The sequence below is a fragment of the Engraulis encrasicolus genome, chromosome 3 (assembly GCF_034702125.1).
Source record: "Engraulis encrasicolus isolate BLACKSEA-1 chromosome 3, IST_EnEncr_1.0, whole genome shotgun sequence".
Taxonomy (NCBI): Eukaryota; Metazoa; Chordata; class Actinopteri; order Clupeiformes; family Engraulidae; genus Engraulis; species Engraulis encrasicolus.
In genome coordinates this window covers 48,123,958-48,143,682 of record NC_085859.1, presented here as the reverse complement: position 1 = coordinate 48,143,682, position 19,725 = coordinate 48,123,958, and the positions used below count along the sequence as shown (strand labels likewise).

Sequence of the window (19,725 nt, the reverse complement as noted above, 5' to 3'; positions counted from 1 at the left end):
CACCATAAGCATGAAAATACACCATATCATGTCGGCAGATACAAAATGCAACACTGTACCTCGCGGTCGGGTAACTCGCGCTAAATAATTTGCGGTAAAAATATTACATCCGCGATTGAAATGACACAATGTTTAAACATATCCTGCCTAATAGGCTAGTACTCCATAACACATAAAAACACCAACTAAGGAAGTGTACTCACGTTTCTGGACGCACACAAGACATAAGGTCACTAAACAACTTGTGTGATTATCTGACCAACATGTGGGCAAAGGATATTGATAATGAGATTTTTTTTTCTTCCGTCCTCTTGTGGCCCACCTAAAATACCGCCGCAGCCCATAGTTTGAGAATCACTGCTCTATAGGATGTATTTACTCCAGGAGGAAAATGCGAAGGAAATCGTTTTTGAAATCCTAAAAAAAAAACAGAAATTGTTTAAAAAAAAATATATATATATATATAAATAAATAAATAAATAAATAGATTATATATATATATATATATATATATATATATATATATATATATATATATATATATATATATATAAATTATTATTTATTTATTTTAATTTTTTAATTTTTATTTATTTATTTATTAATTTTTTTAAACAATTTCTGTTTTTTTTTTTTAAGATTTCAAAAACGATTTCCGGTGCGCCATAGTTTCCTTAATGTATGGGAAACACTGGCTTACTGTTCTGTATTAACAAATTCAGCTGAATTGGGAGACAGGAATCTCTGGCCTGGTCTGGCCATTTTAGTCATCTCAGTGTGTGTGTGTGTGTGTGTGTGTGTGTGTGTGTGTGTGTGTGTGTGTGTGTGTGTGTGTGTGTGTGTGTGTGTGTGTGTGTGTGTGTGTGTGTTTTGCTGTAAATGTGTGATGTGATTATAGAAGCTAAAAAGGCTATTCAAACGCATACAGTGTAGTGTTGAACACTACTCAATTTCAATTAAGCCAGTTCGATTTTGATGTTGCTGTAATCTTTTTTTGTGTTAGCCCTCAAAAGTCGATATCACAGATCACAGAAAGAAATGCACTAATCTATCCTGAAAGCCCACCTGATTGAGGTCATAGAAATGATCTTCTTCAATGGTCCTCGTACTTATGGTAATTTAGTTGGCTTCAGCAGTCAGGATTTCCCCAGACATGCTTAGTATGATAGCCTCTTAGTGCTATGGGGCCGCAGGCACTGCTTTAATATTTGTCAGAGTCTTACAGTGCCATGAGAAAGTTTGGGCACCCTTTTGAAAAATCATTACATTGGTTTATTTCTCGTTGAGCTTTTAAAGTAGCAACTTCATTTTAACATATGTTAAACTGTAGGGAAAGAGAAACATTTCAGCAGTGGAAGAATTTTAGTTGGTGTTAAGGAAACAATTTTATGTGGATTTAAACAAAAATAGGCGTGTGCATAAATATGGGCACCCCAAAGAAGGTATACCATTAGTATAGTGTATAGTGTTTCATATTTTAGTTGTTGTGCTAACTGTGGTCCTGCTCTTCCTCTCAGGTATGCCTATGCCTCCTATGGGTGGAGGAGCAGCCCCTGGGCCCTGCCCAACACCCGGCATGCAGGGCCACGGCCAAAGCCCTGGCCAGAAGCCCTGGCAGGAGGGTGAGTTAGTGTCCAGGATGAATATCATTGCACTTACACTTGGTGCTGTGTGTGTGTGTGTGCGTGTGTGTGTGTGTGTGTGTGTGTGTGTGTGTGTGTGTGTGTGTGTGTGTGTGTGTGTGTGTGTGTGTGTGTGTGTCTGTGTGTCTGTGTGTCTGTGTGTCTGTGTGTCTGTGTGTATGTATGATGGAAATGACTAATGGGAAATCCCTTTCACTTCCACTAGTGGGATCTAGAGCTAATGCTCCTGTGTCAGGAGATGCAGGCCAGTGGCCTCTCAAGGGAAGCAGCCTGTTAACTCCTCGGCCATATCTTTTTTCACTTACCCTTTACTTTGAAGTCGATATCAGAATTCTCATGGGCCGCGCTCCTTTGAAGTAATGAATTGTAATTCAGGTTACGGTGGTGGAAAGCATCTGGATTATAATAATCCTTAATAGACAAGAAATGCTGGAGGATAAAAAGAATGAACAAACGTCTCTAATGTTGTGGTTGTGAGTGATCTATTTTTTGCAATCAATGTATCACCGAAATCAATGTATGGTGTAGACTCAGGGGAGCTGCTTAATGCCTCAAGAAGTGAAGCTGATCCCTGATGAAAAGCGTGTGTGCACTCAGAATTCTTAATGAATGTCTCCCATAGGCCGTGAATATTGATTTTGTATTATTCCTGCTCTTGTCAAGAGGCACTGCAATACCGTTTTATTTAGTCAGAGAATGATGTTGTATTACTTCTAACATATGTAGATCAATAATAAGCAGTTAAGATGTGTAACAAAATATTAATTTTAGTGAAAAATATAACCTTTAGTGTAATGATGTTACTTTATCATGTAAACCAAATGACGTATGATTCTGTCACAAAAGTAATAAACCAAAAAGCCATTTTGCAGTGTGCACAGGTAGATAAGGTATGGTTTTGTTACACTGTGACAGCAAGTCTAATCAAAAATGTTCATTCCTGCCATGTCTATACGAACACAAGCTGAACTGAGCATTACCCAAGACACTGATATTCCCCTCTCGTCCTGCTCAGCAGGCCAGGGTCCCGGTGGTGAACCTTCCACAGGCCCCCAGAAGCACCCGATGTCAAGCCCCACTGGGCGTCCATCCCCTGCGCCCCCCTCCTCCACCCAGCTGACACCGCAGCAGCCCATGGCTGGCACGTCCGGTGGGGGACCGCAGCATCAGCACCAGCATCCACACCAACACCAACACCCACACCCACAGCAACAGCAGCAGCAGCCTCAGCATCAGCTGGCCCAGCAGCCTTCTACCCAGCAGCATCAGCATCAGCTCCAGCAGCCGCAGCAAACTCTCCAGCAGCAGCAGCAGCAGCAGCAGCAGCAGCAGCAGCAGCCGGGTCACCCCTCCCTCATCATCCAGCTGCAGCAGAAGCAGAACCGCATCACCCCCATCCAGAAGCCCCACGGCCTGGACCCGGTGGAGATCCTGCAGGAGCGCGAGTACAGGTAGCATGATGCAGGAGTTTTTCTAGAATCAAAATAGTTTTTGTTTCCGAAAGTTTTTTAATATATATATTTTTGGGGGGGCTTTTGTGCCTTTATTTGTGTGATAGGACAGTGAGAGGCTGACAGGAAATGAGGGGGGGGTCCAAAAGTATTTCAGTGGTAACAGGGTGAGATGTACTTCAGTTTCAGTGTATTAGCGATCCTGTACAACAAACTCAAAAAAAAGAAATGATGGCAAAATTTTATACATTGTACCAGAGTTAGCCTCAGGCTAAATGACATCTGCAGTCCTAGGCAGGACCTCAGTGTTCCTTTAATATCCCTAATATTTCCAATGTATCAGACAGGCACCTTGTTAAAGATTAAAGTTGTTCAGGAGCCTTTGGTGTAGTAGAAGAAAGTAAAGGGTCCCGTCTCCCTTTTGATTCCTGACTGGCACCATGTTCTGTACAAAGAGTGCCTGCAAGATCTCATCATAAAACTGTGAGCAGTGTGATCACTGATCTTTGGTTTAGTCATCACCTCCCCTCCCTTTTGCATGTCCCACTGCCCCTCAAACCTTGTACCCCTCATCTCATTAGTGTTTTACAAATCTAACCAACACCTACCACCAGATCAGAAAGGAGCAGCTACTTCTATAACTGCTTGATCTTTTGACATGTAAAAAGTTTGTTAGTTCTACCTCATTATTAACAAGGACATACAGTATGAATGTCATACAAGCACTTCTGCTCCCTCTTCCCCGGATCGTGGCCGTTTTGGACTTTCTCCGAGCTTCTCAGCAGAGAGCGTGTGTGCTGATGGCTGTCCCGCTGCTCTGATGCGATGCTGTGTGCCGGCCGGGCTATTCTCTTGGCTCCTGCTGCGTCTGTGTCAGCCAAGGTCCTGGTTGACAAGTGGAGCTCTCTGAGCAGCTCGCGACCCTCAGGGACTTGGCTGGAGTCAAGCGCCGTCTGGCCAATTAGACTCCCCCATCACTCAGTCTGAAGGGGAACATAGCGGAAGGCTTGGCTTTGAAGAAACACTCTTTTATTATGTCTTTCTTTTTGTATTTATTTTTCAAATAATTTGTCGAAGCAGAGAGAAATTGCACTTGAGATTGTTGATGATCACAAAGGCAACTGCAAAGGGTTATTTCATAACAAATTGCTGTCTAAATCCTCAAATGACTTAGGGTCGACCTTGGCCAACAAGCTTAGCCTTGTTAAAAGCTAAAGCTGTGAAACCGTGTTGCCGTTCAGTGTAAATCATCAACGTTTAGTTTTTACTGTGAGAAAATGCAAACCCTCATATCATACTGCATTATCCACCGAGCATGGTGTCACTGTTGTAATCTGTCATCGTTTAATCTTTAATCTTAAATCTTAAATCTGTTAGCAAACCCGAACAATAAGCCCAAGAGCATTAACAGGGTTTGATGAATTTAGCTGGATTACTGGCTCCCTTAACTAGGATTATCTGACCCAGTCTCCCTCAGGGTTACCTGCCATTTCACCTCCTAATCCTTTAATTTGATTAACTCAAAAGGGTTGTGGCATGATCTGGTGCTGATCTGGTGTTCTTCGATCTTGCTCTAATTCGTATATCCACATCCACACTCTCCACCCTCCACCCCTCCACCTATCTCTGCCTCTCTCCACAGGCTGCAGGCCAGGATAGCTCACCGCATCCAGGAGCTGGAGAGCCTGCCGGGCTCCCTGCCCCCAGACCTGCGCACCAAAGCCACGGTGGAGCTCAAGGCACTCAGGCTGCTTAACTTCCAGCGGCAGGTACAGGGCACACACACACACAAACAGTCTCTCTCTCTCTCCCTATTTCCCTCTCTCTCTCTCACACACACACACACACACACACGAAATTGGTTGGCAGAAATTTCATGAATCTAAGTTTCAGTGGCTGGTAAACGTTTAGTTCCCCTACTAAAAACTCAGCAACGTTAATTTCTACCCCTCATTGGAATTAGCTATCAACACCCTCAGACTTTTTGAACTGATATTTTCCAGAACTTTGAAGTATCTCCTCATTCATTTCTTTCAGTAGATATTTTTCCAATCCAATGGAGAATAATGAAGAATGAAGAATAGTTCCCCAACCGTTGTTGTGGCTAGGCTGACAGCGGGGAAACTTTATTGTTTTCTCCTTGGAGGCGGGGCGTCAGCCAAACTCAAGGCCACAAGCACAGGTCGAGGACCGGAGTGTGCATATTGGAATGCACCCTTAGATTCCTTTACTCAGGGCTGATGTTACATCTATTGCCATCAGAGGGCAGTCTTGGTCTAAATAAATATTGCAGTTATATTATAATAAATATATAATGCTGCTCTGAACCTGATGTGACGAGAGTGTATTTCAGAGAATAACCTCTGTCCCACATTGCATTAGGCTTCAACCTCCCCCAGATACGTCTCCCTTTAAAAAAAATGGGATCTAGGCCTCCCCAGTGTCTCCCTGAGCATCTATCAGTGTGAGACGACTGTAACCTCCTCCCACGCTCAGGCACACCTCTCTCTGTCATGGTGGGCCGCAGAAATGAGGATGGATGGGGTTTCAAGTGATACCCGCTCTCACTGTCTCCCTTTGTCTCTCTGTCTGTTTGTCTGTCTGTCTGTCTGTGTCTTTGTGTCTTTTTCTCTCTGTTACCTCATTTGGCTTATCCACACTCATACATGGACTCAAATGGACGCACGCGCGCGAGTGTACACACACACACACACACACATGCATCAATGCACTCACATTCATACACATTTTCAAACGTCTTCAAACTCTCACACATACAACCCGCAAACACACACATGCACGCACGCATGCACGCATGTACGCACACACACACTGACACACACACACAAACACGCACTCACACATATACATCTACCCTCCTGTGTGTGTGTGCGTGTGCGTGTGCGTGCAGCTGAGGCAGGACGTGGTGTCGTGCATGCGTCGGGACACGACTCTGGAGACGGCGCTGAACTCCAAGGCCTACAAGCGCAGCAAGAGGCAGACGCTGAGAGAGGCCCGCATGACCGAGAAGCTGGAGAAGCAGCAGAAGATAGAGCTGGAGAGGAAACGCCGGCAGAAACATCAGGTACGAGAACACCTACGCCACACAACTACTCAACACGTCACATGCACACATGTACACATACACATACACACACACCCACACTGAAGAGGCAGAAGATCAAGCTGGAGAAGAAACGCAAGCAGAAACAACACATATGAGGGTCACCATGACACACACACACACACACACACACACACACACACACACACACACACACACACACACACACACACACTCACGCACACTCACACACGCACACGCACACACACACACACACACACAGACTGATTTCAGGCCAGTGTCCGTTACCGCGCCAGTTATGTTTGGAACTGAAGTGCTTACCTGAGAACCACCATTGACGGGCATTGGAAATTAGCGTATGGCTCCAAATACTATGATACTTATCTGTTAGGTTGTTGTACAGCCTACATGATGTGTATTTGTCCCTACTCAAATAAACCATGGTTCATACCAGACTCCGTACTTTTTCCACACGTGACTGTATGTTACCCGGATGAACCTGCTGACTTCAACGTTGTCGTCACGGTTCAAGAAATCTTGAAAGTATTTTTCGATTCGCATTGCAAACACACTTTCTGGTTCAGACTTGCGGTGTGAACATTCCAGCCGGTTTGAGATTAGGTGTGGGAACGGGCACCGGCACAGTTCTCAGGCGGCCTGAACACGCACACAACCACACACATACACACACGCTGGAGGAGCTGGAGAGTAAACACAGGCAGAGCCACCAGGTACACAAACATAATCATCGTACACTGGAACAGTGGTTCCCAAACTTTTTCAACGGGGACCCCCTTTTAGACTTACAGTAAGGATATTTTTGCGAACCCCCCCCTAACCACCATAGCAGAGATTCTTAAGCCCCGTGTACATCGAAGGCGAACTACGCGACCTGCGCGGCGGAAGTCATTGTTTCTCTATCGAGGGAAGGCGAATAAATCTACCAGAGCGAAATCGCCTGGAGCGAAGCTTCTTGAGCGACCAGAGTGCTATGACGCGGTTCGGCGAAAACCAATTGGAACATTCATATCGACGAATGTCCCAGGCTGTCCAGACAGAGCCGTTATGTGATTAGCTGAATCAAACATGTCAGTGCAGCGTCCATAAAACGAATTCATGGTGAAACTTCTTCAACCACCCCAGCTACCTGGGTCGCGTAGGTAGCGCCTGATGTACACGGGCCATAAGAGTATGTATACAGTATATCTACTCATCCAGTTTCTCTAACCATAGTCTGAGTCTAGCAGTGGATTTCTAGCAATACTAGCAGACCAACTATTATTGGAATATCTGGCAATATTAATGGCCAAAAAAATTGCCAATGCAACCCCCCTTCTGCACTGGAGAAACAGCAGAAGATCTAGCTGTAGAGGAAACAGCAGCAAAAGCACCACATACGAGAGTCTTTTATGAATTGTGGAGTATTTATGAATACACAACAATCCTCATGCAAATACTATACACGCACACGAGCTATAGAGGAACCGGGTCAACATCAGAGGGTCAACATTACATACATTTCAAACAAATACTAATACAAACCCCAACTCCGATGAAGTTGGGACGTTTGGTAAACAGTGAATAAAATCAAAATGCTATCATTTTCAAAACATTCAATCTATTCATTAGATGGAGAATAGTGAAAAGACAACATATTAAGTGTTAAAACCGAGAAAAAATATTGTTTTGGGGGACATATGTACTCATTTCTAATTTGAGAAATCCAACACGTCTCAAAAGAGTTGGGACGGGGATCAGTGAAATTTAGTAAACATCCAAATAAGATAAAACAACAAAGAAGAACATTTCAAAATGAATTGTACTGACGGACAATATAGGTGTCCAGGTATAAGATCATCACAGAGAGGCTGAGTCACTCAGAATTAAAGATGCAAAGGGAATAATTACCATAGTTATTACATACATTTTTGAATTCCCTTTGATTTACCACGATTGAGTGTATATAAGACATATTTTTGTTAATAAAATCATTGTATAGGTTCATGACATCATGAAATATATATTGGCTGTAGTCTCACTCTAATTCCTGGAGTGCTAGAGCTATTGAAAATTGACCATATTAAAAATGCTTAATGCATGAAAATGACACAGGGGTTTAACATTCTCCTAAGCACCTGAGCTCACTTGAAATAGACCCAGAAGACATGGGAAACTGTCCTTTGCTTACAGAAGTCAGCAGAAGTTGTAGAAGTCCATTCTTTTTGACAATAATAGAGCATTGCACATCCTGTGCTACAGTGAAAATGGACCATCCAACTTGTGTTAGTGCTAGCTTCAAAAGTCAGCCTCCATGATGGCATGCGGATGCAGTAGTGCATTGGTTAAGATGTTCTCACTCATCTGTAGAGTTAAATACAGTGCTGAATGGTATAAATGGGTTTTAAACAGCATGAAAAGCCACTCATGCATTATATTTTGAAGGGAGATCTTCGATTACTGCCACATAGTAAGGTCAAATTGCATTCTCTACTATGTTTTAACAGTTTGGCTCCATCATAAGGACCCGCATGTGATAAAATGGTGGGTTTTTGGTCAAGACCTGTCACACTGTAAGCACTACAGAAAGGAAAACATTGCAAAACATGACAAGGAATACACCCACCATTTAAGCTGGTGAAATCATGTCCAAGATAGGAATTAACACTGTTTTTTATATAAAATCATCTCATCGGTTAATGTATTTAACTGTTAAGTGTTGTCTTTTGTTTTGTTTTTAGTCTTCCTCGACATTTGCTGCCATTTATTGTCCCGGTCCCAACTCTTTTGAGACGTGTTGGATTTCTCACATTAGAAATGAGTACATATGTCCCCCAAAACAATATTTTTTCTCAGTTTTAACACTTAATATGTTGTCTTTTCACTATTCTCCATCTAATGAATAGATTGAGTGTTTTGAAAATGATAGCATTTTGATTTTATTCACTGTTTACCAAACGTCCCAACTTCAACGGAGTTGGGGTTAGTACATACATGGAAAAGCACATGCACACATAGAGACCCACATCTATGAATACACATGAACCCACATGCAAATACTGTACACACACACAACAGCAACAGCACACAACACAAGCACCAACAGAGGCCCCAGGCCAGAGGTTCATGGCACACATGGCACTTCTGACAAACACAAGTCATGTAAAAAGAATGCACCAATACACACATAAAACACGCACACAGACCCGCATACGACGACACAGAAAATCACATGCACATACAAATCACAGTCGCATAAATAGATATGACCGTATAGAATAAGAAAAAAATAGAAATGACCCGCGATATCAAATCATTGAAATGCACCTTTACGATCCTCATCGCACACATAATCCACTTCCATAAAAAATGTTAGTCACCTTTGGGACTAAAACCTGCTAAAACACGCGGTCTAAACTTCGCTCCTGTATGAGAGGTGGTGTGGCAGTCTCTACTAACAGTGCGATAGCTAACAGTGACATCACATAACACACACTGGATACCATGACTCACATAAATGCATTCACATATGAATACACATGAACACGGCACACACACACACACACACACACACACACACACACACACACACACACACACACACACACACACACACACACACACACACACACACACACACACACCGGTAAGAGATTCATGATGCTGACAAACGTTACCTATTTAAACCCACACACACATAGTGTACCAATACACACATGAACGCACATCTATTGAATAAATACACAGAGCCCTACAGACAGTTAGCTACACACATGCACTCAGACAAAAACCTTACACGAATACACATTTTGCACAGGCACGTATGCATGTACATTAGAGATACATTTCTAAATCTCTGTTATCTGCTGCGAACATAATGTATTCACCCTTCACCCAAGACAGTGTGTCGCTCCAATTTGCATAAACCCACCTGACCTGACCAGACCCTCTATTATTGTAATTTTACATTATGAAGCTGGTATGGTGAAATGCTCATACAGAGACATTCTATAACAGCCCTAACAGAGGACAAACCAAGTTACTACAGTATGTTACAGTTTGATCAGTGAAGCACTTGAAACGTTTTATCAACAGACCGATTTGTACTTTAAAACTCTTTTTTAAGCATGAGAAATTGTATGCAGAACAGACAGGGCTTTTGAATGGTGGTAGCCAGGCCTCTGAATTTCACACCAGCCAACTGACCAAATGCTGGTGAAATTTCAATTTGGCTGGTAGAAAAAAACAACTTACCAGCCACTTGACCCATTAGCGACTGAGTGTTGGCTAGTAAGATTAACATCTACTAACCATTTTTGGCTGGTGATGGTTTATTTAGGGCCCTGGTGGTAGCCTTTGACTGGCATTCAGGCAAGATTCTGCCATTCTTCGTGCCCAACCTCCTCCACCCGACCAAACTAGAACAGCCTGAAAACAGGACTGGCTCACATGGCCATCAGTAATACGTACTAGAGACCACAACAAAAGTGATGTAAAATTGCAGCAATGACGAGAATGACGCACAAGATCCTCCTCATGCCCCAAAGACAGCCACTGAACTGCCCCGTAGGCTCTTACACAAAAGATACCATCTGTGGAACTGAAAATACACCATCCGGCAAGTTATGTGTGAACTTGCAGTCTTTCATACAGCCTAGTTAAAATGCGTCACAGCTACACACACAGCCAAATGCCAATAATTATCAACTGAGCTGCTTTCACGCTGCATTGCTCTATCTTCACGGCTCAGGTCTCCCATCACTTCAAAAGGCCACTGAAACCGTGTAACTTACTAGACAGACTGCAAATAAGTGTGTGACGAAAAAATACACAATAAGGCACGTAATTGATATTCACTCAATTTAATATTTACTTTTACGCTGACTCGCAACCCACCCAAGAGCTATAAGGATGTTTGTTTTGGTACATGACCTCCACCTCGTCCACAGATTATCCACAGCACCCGTGAATAATATCAATCAGACCAATCCATGAGAAAAGTAACATTCCAAATGGTAGAACTAAACCCCTGCCATGTTTTCCATCCAAACAGCTTAGAATCAGCTGATTGGCAAGACAGGTAAACCAGCCACTCATTGAAGTCACCTGTGTTGGAAGGAAAACATGGCAGATTTTTTACTCATAAACTACTTTTATTTGCTTTTTGTCTGCTCTGATATCAGCGGTACACATGCAGTTACAGACCGAAAACGTTACAGAAAACGTACAGCCCCCATACACACTCAGGCAGTCTCAAAACAGATACATACAGTGGACCTGTCCATCCTCCAAATCAACACCTCAATCTTCTCATGGACTCAATCTTCATAAGACATGGACACAAGGCCTTCTCTGCACACAGACACACAAACACAAATACAAGCTTACTGTACACACACACACACACACACACACACACACACACACACACACACACACACACACACACACACACACACACACACACACACACACACACACACACACACACACACACACACACACACACACACACACACACACACACACAACCACCACGTAACTGACTGACATAATGTACAGTATATGTATGGCTTGTGGATGTCTGGTACAAGTACTTCTGTATGTCCTTGCTATCTTTTTGCTGTTGTTATTCTTTCAGCAAATAACCAATTAAGTTTATGTGTTCCATTAGCCTCATTGCAGATACAGTAAGTGCATGGGCTTGAACACCTCCTTGAACACCTGTAGAGTGGCTAGTAAGTCACCTTCTGTCCAGGTTTGCCTTCATTGAAGAGCTCTTTTCCAAAACGCTATGAATGTCATTGAAAAGCAATTTCCAGTCATCTTCTCAAAAGTAAATCATTCGTGCATTTGGGTCAAAGAAGTGATTTTACTGTCAAGATATGTTAAACACATTCAAAGAATGAAAAAAGTCTTTCTGAAATAAAACAAGATAAAAAAAAGAAGCCTTTCACTCTACCTCCGTGAACACCACCTGTGGAGAGTGAGTCACTCGCCTCCCATTCTGGTGGCATTCACGAGTAGTGCCAAATGATAACGCTTCACAATAACGCCTGCCATTTCACCCCAAGTTGCTCCTGGTGGCAGGGTGGTACCCTGCGTGGCAGCCACGGCCACCGGTGTGTGAATGGGTGAATGTGAGGTACAATGTAAAGCGCTTTGAGTGCTCGAAGGAGTGGAAAGGCGCTATATAAATGCAGTCCATTTACCATTTACCATTTCACTTTTCAGGAGTGCCAAATGATAACGCTTCACAATAACGCCTGCCATTTCACTTTTCAGGAGTACCTGAACAGCATCCTGCAGCATGCCAAGGACTTCAAGGAGTTCCACCGCTCCATCACCGGCAAGATGCAGAAGCTGACCAAGGCCGTGGCCACGTGGCACGCCAACACGGAGCGCGAGCAGAAGAAGGAGACGGAGCGCATCGAGAAGGAGAGGATGAGGAGGCTGATGGTACGTACGTTGTGTGCTCTTCGTCTGCTGTTTGGAGCAGATAGCTCTGCTGCTGCACTTCACATGAGACTTAATTCAATCACTTTAAATGTACAGTTGGCAGACGCTTTAACAATATACGGCGACAATTAGATTACAGATAGTTCAATCAATCACAATTGGTTTTTTTTAGAAAGGGTAGCATGAGGAGGCTGATGGTATGTTATGTGTTCCTAATCAGTTTCTTGGTACAAACACCTGTCCACCACTCCACAACTACTGTTGCTGTACTTAACACAAAATGAGATGCTTCAGCAATATACGACTACAATCAGATTACATACAATCAGATTACAGATACATATACAATTCAAATACAATCAAATCACAATCATTTTATTAAAGAGCATGAGGGGCATCGTATGTGCTCCTCCCCACCTTTTTTGGCACCACACAATAGCAGTTTTGCTTTGCATTATGTTAGAGTCGATCCATTTGCTTAAAATCTACACTCAGCAGATGTATTCGCGACATATGGTTACAGTTCCATTACAGGTACTTCCATCAAATAATCGATCAATGTATCACGGCCATTTATTTAAGAGGAGACTGATGGTACGTCATCCTCACTTTTTGGTACACACATCTCAGCAGCTACTGGTGTTACTTTTTTCATTACATTCGATTTGATTCAATTACTTAAATTACACTTAGAAGATGCTTTTACAACATATGGCTACAATTACATTATAGATTCACTATCATTTTTCAGAGAATGGGGATGAGGAGGCTGCTTGCCCATGGTTACTGTTAAGTCATTTCATGGCATTCATCTGGCACACTTCTCAAGAGTGGTTTTGGTGCCCAAAGGTCCACGGGAGCAATGTGGAATCAGATGCATTGTTCAAGGGCATTCATATACAGCATTATACAAGCATATTAATCAATAGCCTTTGTATGATGCAAATTATGCAACTTCTGCCAGGTACAACCATTAGAATTGTTATCATTTAGGCATGGGAGGAGAGCTGTTGTTTTCACTCAGTGCTCCATCCATGTTATCCACCACTGCTGAACTGTGATGTGAGGACCAATTCCTGGAAGCCATACAGTAGATGGAGCCAAATCTTCACAGACAAACACAGACACAAATCTATAAATTTGGGACTCTGATGAAGACGCATGTCGAAACATTAGTCTTATTGCACTGAAAAAATAAATAACAGAAAATAGACATCCGTGTGGCACCAGATTCTTTTCCCTTTGCACAAATCTATAAATGTCAGTGGCACAATTCCTGGAAGCCATAGCTGCAGCCAAATCTTCACAGACAAACACACACAGCCACAAACACATATACGTAAATGTCAGCGGCACACAGGTTTGTGTTGTTGCATTTTTCCTGACAACATCAAAGGTGTCGGACTTCAAATGATAATTGGACATACATATTGGAGATGCAGCCTTTAAAGGAAGTGTGTTGGCATTCCAGAGACATCTCGTGTCTAATGTGTGACTGATTGGGATTCATTAGATTTCATGAGATTTGATATCAGATGCCGTTCTGATAAAGGGATTAGGACTGTGCTATCAAAACGCACACATGAGGTTCTACACACATGAGGTGCGTTTTGTTTGCTGGTGTGTGTGTGTGTGTGTGTGTGTGTGTGTGTGTGTGTGTGTGTGTGTGTGTGTGTGTGTGTGTGTGTGCGTGCGTGCGTGCGTGCGTGCGTGCGTGCGTGCGTGTGTGCCTGTGCCTATGTGTGCTCATGTGCCTTGTGTAACTGGGAAACCAGGAGGAACAGAACTGCCATTAGGCTCCACAATTCATCTTCGAAAACACAGGCGCTTTTTCTTTCAGCGGTTGTTGTGGGTGTCAAGCATTAAAGTTCAAAAAAAGTTTAAAAAAATGATGCACTCAGGTTTCTTTTTTTTTTTTTTACTCTTTGAGCAAAGCAGCAAAAACTGACGTTTTTTTTACAAGGTCTTCGTTTCTGGGTTCCATTGCGTGTGTGTGTGTGCACCCCTCTATGACTGTGTGTGTGTATGCTTGTGAGTAATTGTGTGCATATGCGTAGGACTACAAGTATATGTGTGTGCGTTGAGTCGCTATGTACGCAGGCTAAAATTCTCTCTCTCTCTGTCTCTCTCTCTCTCTCTCTCTCTCTCTCTCTCTCTCTCTCTCTCTCTCTCTCTCTCTCTCTCTCTCTCCCAGGCTGAGGATGAGGAGGGCTACCGTAAGCTGATTGACCAGAAGAAGGACAAGCGGCTGGCCTACCTGCTGCAGCAGACGGATGAGTACGTGGCCAACCTCACCACCCTGGTCTACCAGCACAAGGCAGCGCAGGCCGCCAAGGACAAGAAGAAGAAGAGGAAGAAGAAGAAGGTAGGAGAAAGAGAGGAGGAGGAGTGAAGTGGAGTGAGGTGTTCAATATAATGCCATATATCTGCCTCAAAAAGGGTGGGGGGAGGAATTATCCAGTGCTCCCCTCCACCATCCTCCGTGACTAAGATACCCTGAGCAATGGCTTTCGATCGCCAAACATCTCGTAGGGGCCCCTTCTGCAATGTTTCGTGGGCCCAATGCCATTAACACACACATCTCTATGCTGAACAGCAAACTCAGTATTTATCTACTATTATACTTAATGATCAGGCCTTATTTATAGCCCATTATGATGGCAGACTCCAGCACGACATGTGTCACAGCAGGGCCTCTGACCCCCCCCCCCCCCCCCTTGTCACAATACCAGTGCCATTATTTCATTATTTTAAATCAATGTCAGTATCACATCCAGAACAGAACAAATACAGCAAATACAGCAAATTCATGGCAAAACCTCTTCAACAACCTTGGCTACTCTGTTGCTTTGGTTGTTTTTTGATCTACACACACAAAAGAGGCAGTGTTGTACCATTCTGTGTCTCATGTGTCTATATGACACTGTTTGTGAGATGGAATTGACTGTATCACTTTGAGCTTGTTTCATTCTACAGCATGGATGTTTATTTGTTTGCTCACTTTGTGTTGTTGTTCTTTGGTGTGTGTGTATGTGTGTGTGTGTGTGTCTGTCCGTGTCTGTGTGTTTGTGCACCTGTGTGTGTGTGTGTGTGTGTGTGTGTGTATTTGTATGTGTGTGTGTGTGTGTCTATGTCTGAGTCTGTGCACCTGTGTGTGTGTGTGTGTGTGTGTGTGTGTGTGTGTGTGTGTGTGTGTGTGTGTGTGTGTGTGTGTGTGTGTGTGTGTGTGTATTTGTATGTGTGTGTGTGTGTGTGTCTGTGCACCCGTGTGTGTGTGTTTGTGTGTGTGTGTGTGTGTGTCTGTGTCTGTGCACCTCTGTGTGTGTGTGTGTGTGTGTGTGTCTGTACAGTCACAGAAATTGGACGAGAATGCTGAAGGACTGGGAGCCATCGGTCCTGATGGAGAGGTAACGCAAGGACGACTGTTCACAAGCTTGTTTGTTGGCGCCTGACTCTTGTTCCTTTGTAATGTGTGATCGATTTTTATGATGATGGAGTGTTTGTCAGGGCAAATGGCTCAATGCCAGTCAAAAACCTCGAAAAGAAACTTCTTAGAACTTTTTGTACTGTAGGTCTTGAGAGGTCACAGAGTTTAAAAAACCCCCCGAATTAATCAGGAAACGAGTCTAGCAAACTGTAATGAGTATCCATCACAGTGTCTATCATCCCCTCAGGGAGCTCTGCCTCTGGCAATATTCAACAGGGTCCAAGCCAAGAACCGAGCCGTTTGTATTTGGTCATGATTATCGGCTTCATGAAATGTACGGTTTCTCCCAATGCTAAAGCTCTATCTCCTTGCTGTCAGACAGGAGGAGACTAGACTTGAGATTGCGTTTAGCTTCTCATCTTGGTTTGTTATCGACCCAGGCTTGAAGTTTCAAAGAACTCTTGTTGAAGGAAAAAACCCCACTATATTCTAGCCTTCCTGAAAAGGAGTGCTGTGGAGAAAATTGCCCAGGCTGCACAGAGCAATGGAGTTCAGTTAGTGATCACCATCCCCTGGCTGTCTGCTGTCCTCTCCCTCTATCACCATCTCTCTATCACTACCTCTGCTTTTTTTACTCTTTGTTCACCTGTTTCTCTTTGTCCAACTGATTGACCTTCCTCCTCTTCTTCCTCTCCCCCCCCCATCCCCTTCCAAATTCTCATCATCTTCCTCCCCCTCCTTATCTTCCTCTTTCTGTGTCTCCTCTTCCTCCTCTCCATCACCCTCATCTTCATCCTCTTCTTTTGTCACCCTCCTCCTCCTCTTCCTCTTGTTTCTGCTTCTCTGTGTGTCCCCCAGCCAATGGACGAGAGCAGTCAGATGAGTGAGTTGCCGGTGAAGGTGATCCAGACGGAGACTGGCAAGGTGCTGCAGGGCACCGATGCCCCCAAGTCCAGTCAGCTGGAGGCCTGGCTGGAGATGAACCCTGGGTGAGACGCCAACACCATCAAACACCACCAAACACCACCCCTCCTTACCCTCCTCTCCTCGCCATCAAACACCACCCCTCCTTACCCTCCTCTCCTCTTCATCAAACACCACCCCTCCTTACCCTCCTCTCCTCTTCATCAAACACCACCCCTCCTTACCCTCCTCTCCTCTTCATCAAACACCACCCCCCCTTACCCTCCTCTCCTCTTCATCAAACACCACCCCTCCTTACCCTCCTCTTCATCAAACACCACCCCTCCTTACCCTCCTCTCCTCTCCATCAAACACCACCCCTCCTTACCCTCCTCTCCTCTTCATCAAACACCACCCCTCCTTACCCTCCTCTCCTCTTCATCAAACACCACCCCTCCTTACCCTCCTCTCCTCTCCATCAAACACCACCCCTCCTTACCCTCCTCTCCATCAAATACCTCCCCACTTTACCCTCCTCTCCTCTTTCAAATACCACCCCTCTCCTCTCCTCTCCTCTCCTCTCCTCTCCTCTCCTCTCCTCTCCTCTTCTCTCCTCTCCTCTCCTCTCCTCTCCTCTCCTCTCCATCAAATACCACCAGCCCTTACCCTCCTCTCTTCTCTTCTCTTCTCTTCTCTTCTCTTCTCGTCTCTTCTCTTCTCTTCTCTTCTCTTCTCTTCTCTTCTCTTCTCTTCTCTTCTCTTCTCTTCTCTTCTCTTCTCTTCTCTTCTCTTCTCTTCTCTTCTCTTCTCTTCTCCTCTCCTCTCCTCACCATCAAATACCACCCCTCCTCACCCTCTCACTTCTCTTTCTGGCTTTCTCTTTGCTTCTTTTCCTCCATCTCTCTCTCTCTCTCTCTCTCTCTCTCTCTCTCTCTCTCTCTCTCTCTCTCTCTCTCTCTCTCTCTCTCTCTCTCTCTCTCTCTCTCTCTCTCTCTCTTTCTCTTTCCCCACCTCTTCTCTTTTCCCTTTACTCTCCCTGACTGTCCTTTCTCTATGTCTATCTTATGTCTATCCCTCCCTGCTTCCTGTCTTTCTCTCCTTTTCCCCTCTAAGTTGACTCTTTTTTTTCCTTGGCTATTTTTCTCTCTCCAGTTTTTGACTGGGGTCTTGCCCTTTTCTTTTGTTAAAGTTCCTTCATCCTCTACCCTGGGGGCGAGGCTTTTGGAGACAGCCAGAGTGTTTAGAGGTGCTGCCGGAGATGTTGAAATGCCAGAGGGAGTGTGTGTGTGTGTGTGTGTGTGTGTGTGTGTGTGTGTGTGTGTGTGCGCGTGTGTGTGTGCGCGCGTGTGTGTGCGTGTGTGTGTGCGTTGGTTGCCACCGTTGTGCATTCTGTCTGAGCTGTCAACTCCCGGCAAGTGAGCTGTCTGTCACTCTGAGGAAAGCTCAGCCTTACAGTAGAGCTAGACCTGAATGAACACATTGTCTGTCTCAATCTATCCTTGATCCACCAAAGAAGGAAAAAAATACAGAAAAAAACAAAACAAAATATGATAGCACCTGTCTCCTCTGCATCGCTCTCAAGTGTGTCTGACAGGTTGGTAGCAAAATTGATGAGTCTGTGGGTGGGTGGGTATATAACGTGTTTGTCTTTTGTATTGTGCAATTCCCATCATGAACAAGAGCAAGGTTTACAGTATAGTATAGGCAAGATGTTAGCATTGATGACATCATCTGACTGTCTGTTGACCTGATGGGGTCTGGTATTTTTGTCTGTGTTCCGCAGCTATGAAGTGGCCCCGCGCTCGGACAGTGAGGAGAGCGGCTCAGAGTTTGAGGAGGAGGTGAGGCTTTTTGCTGTTTTTCTTTCATTCATTCCGTCTTTCTCTCTCTCTCTCTCTCTCTCTCTCTCTCTCTCTCTCTCTCTCTCTCTCTCTCTCTCTCTCTCTCTCTCTCTCTCTCTCCATGTACCCTGAAATCCCTGCAGTCTCTTCTCTCGTCTTCCCTCTTTCTCCACTCCTCTTCTCTTTCTCTTCATTCACAGCAGAGATGGGAACTGCAATCACAGCGTGCACATGAAACACTCATCTCACTCATCTCATCTCACTTAATCCTGTACCTGCATCTCCACTCCACTCTGTCTTCTCTCTGTCCCCCCCCCCAGGAGGTGATCTCTGTCTGCCTGTCTGCCTTTCACCTCAGCTCACCGTGACCTTGAATTGAGCTGTCATCATGTTGTGTCATCTTTACATTCATCTGTTTGCTTTCTCCCACCTTTTCCCTTTATGTTTCTAACCCCCACCTACCTCTCCATACAGTATCAATCCCTCCTGTGTTTATCCGCCTTTACAATCTCAGCGTCTACACGACCTCACGACCTCCCTCTTTCCAGTGGCTTTGTGTTGGCCGTCTGAATGAGCCAGGGTGCCATAGGGGGGAGTCACTAGTTTGACGCCCTTTCGTGACTTACCGCTTACGTCATACGACCCTAAACCTAACCCGAACCCTAACCTTAACCCTAAACCTAACCCTAAACCTAACCCTAACCTTAACCCTAACCCTAACCTTAACCCTAAACCTAACCCTAACCTTAAATCGCTTGTTTGAAATGTTTGATTACCATGTGAAATCACGAGAGGGCGTCAAACTAGTGGGACCCTGCCATAGGGTGTGGATAATTGTGTGGCTGCGTGTGGAGTAGTGACCTTTGATCCCTCACAGTGACCTTTGACCCCCACCCCCCACCCCCCACCCCCCTATTGT

General features: G+C 44.3%; 1 protein-coding gene across 2 annotated transcripts in view; it reads left to right on the top strand.

Annotated features, from left to right (window-relative positions):
- smarca2 (SWI/SNF related, matrix associated, actin dependent regulator of chromatin, subfamily a, member 2) overlaps positions 1 to 19,725 on the top strand; it is an 87,879-nt gene that overhangs the window by 10,076 nt on the left and 58,078 nt on the right. The window contains exons 5-13 of one of the 2 annotated variants that reach the window (XM_063195560.1): positions 1,518 to 1,622; positions 2,662 to 3,094; positions 4,737 to 4,863; positions 6,006 to 6,179; positions 12,462 to 12,635; positions 14,830 to 15,000; positions 15,986 to 16,042; positions 16,921 to 17,051; positions 18,749 to 18,806. In XM_063195560.1, the coding sequence (XP_063051630.1) occupies positions 1,518 to 1,622; positions 2,662 to 3,094; positions 4,737 to 4,863; positions 6,006 to 6,179; positions 12,462 to 12,635; positions 14,830 to 15,000; positions 15,986 to 16,042; positions 16,921 to 17,051; positions 18,749 to 18,806 (1,430 nt within the window). Of the gene's footprint in view, positions 1 to 1,517; positions 1,623 to 2,658; positions 3,095 to 4,736; positions 4,864 to 6,005; positions 6,180 to 12,461; positions 12,636 to 14,829; positions 15,001 to 15,985; positions 16,043 to 16,920; positions 17,052 to 18,748; positions 18,807 to 19,725 lie in introns of both variants that reach the window. The other variant, XM_063195559.1, reaches the window with a different exon arrangement.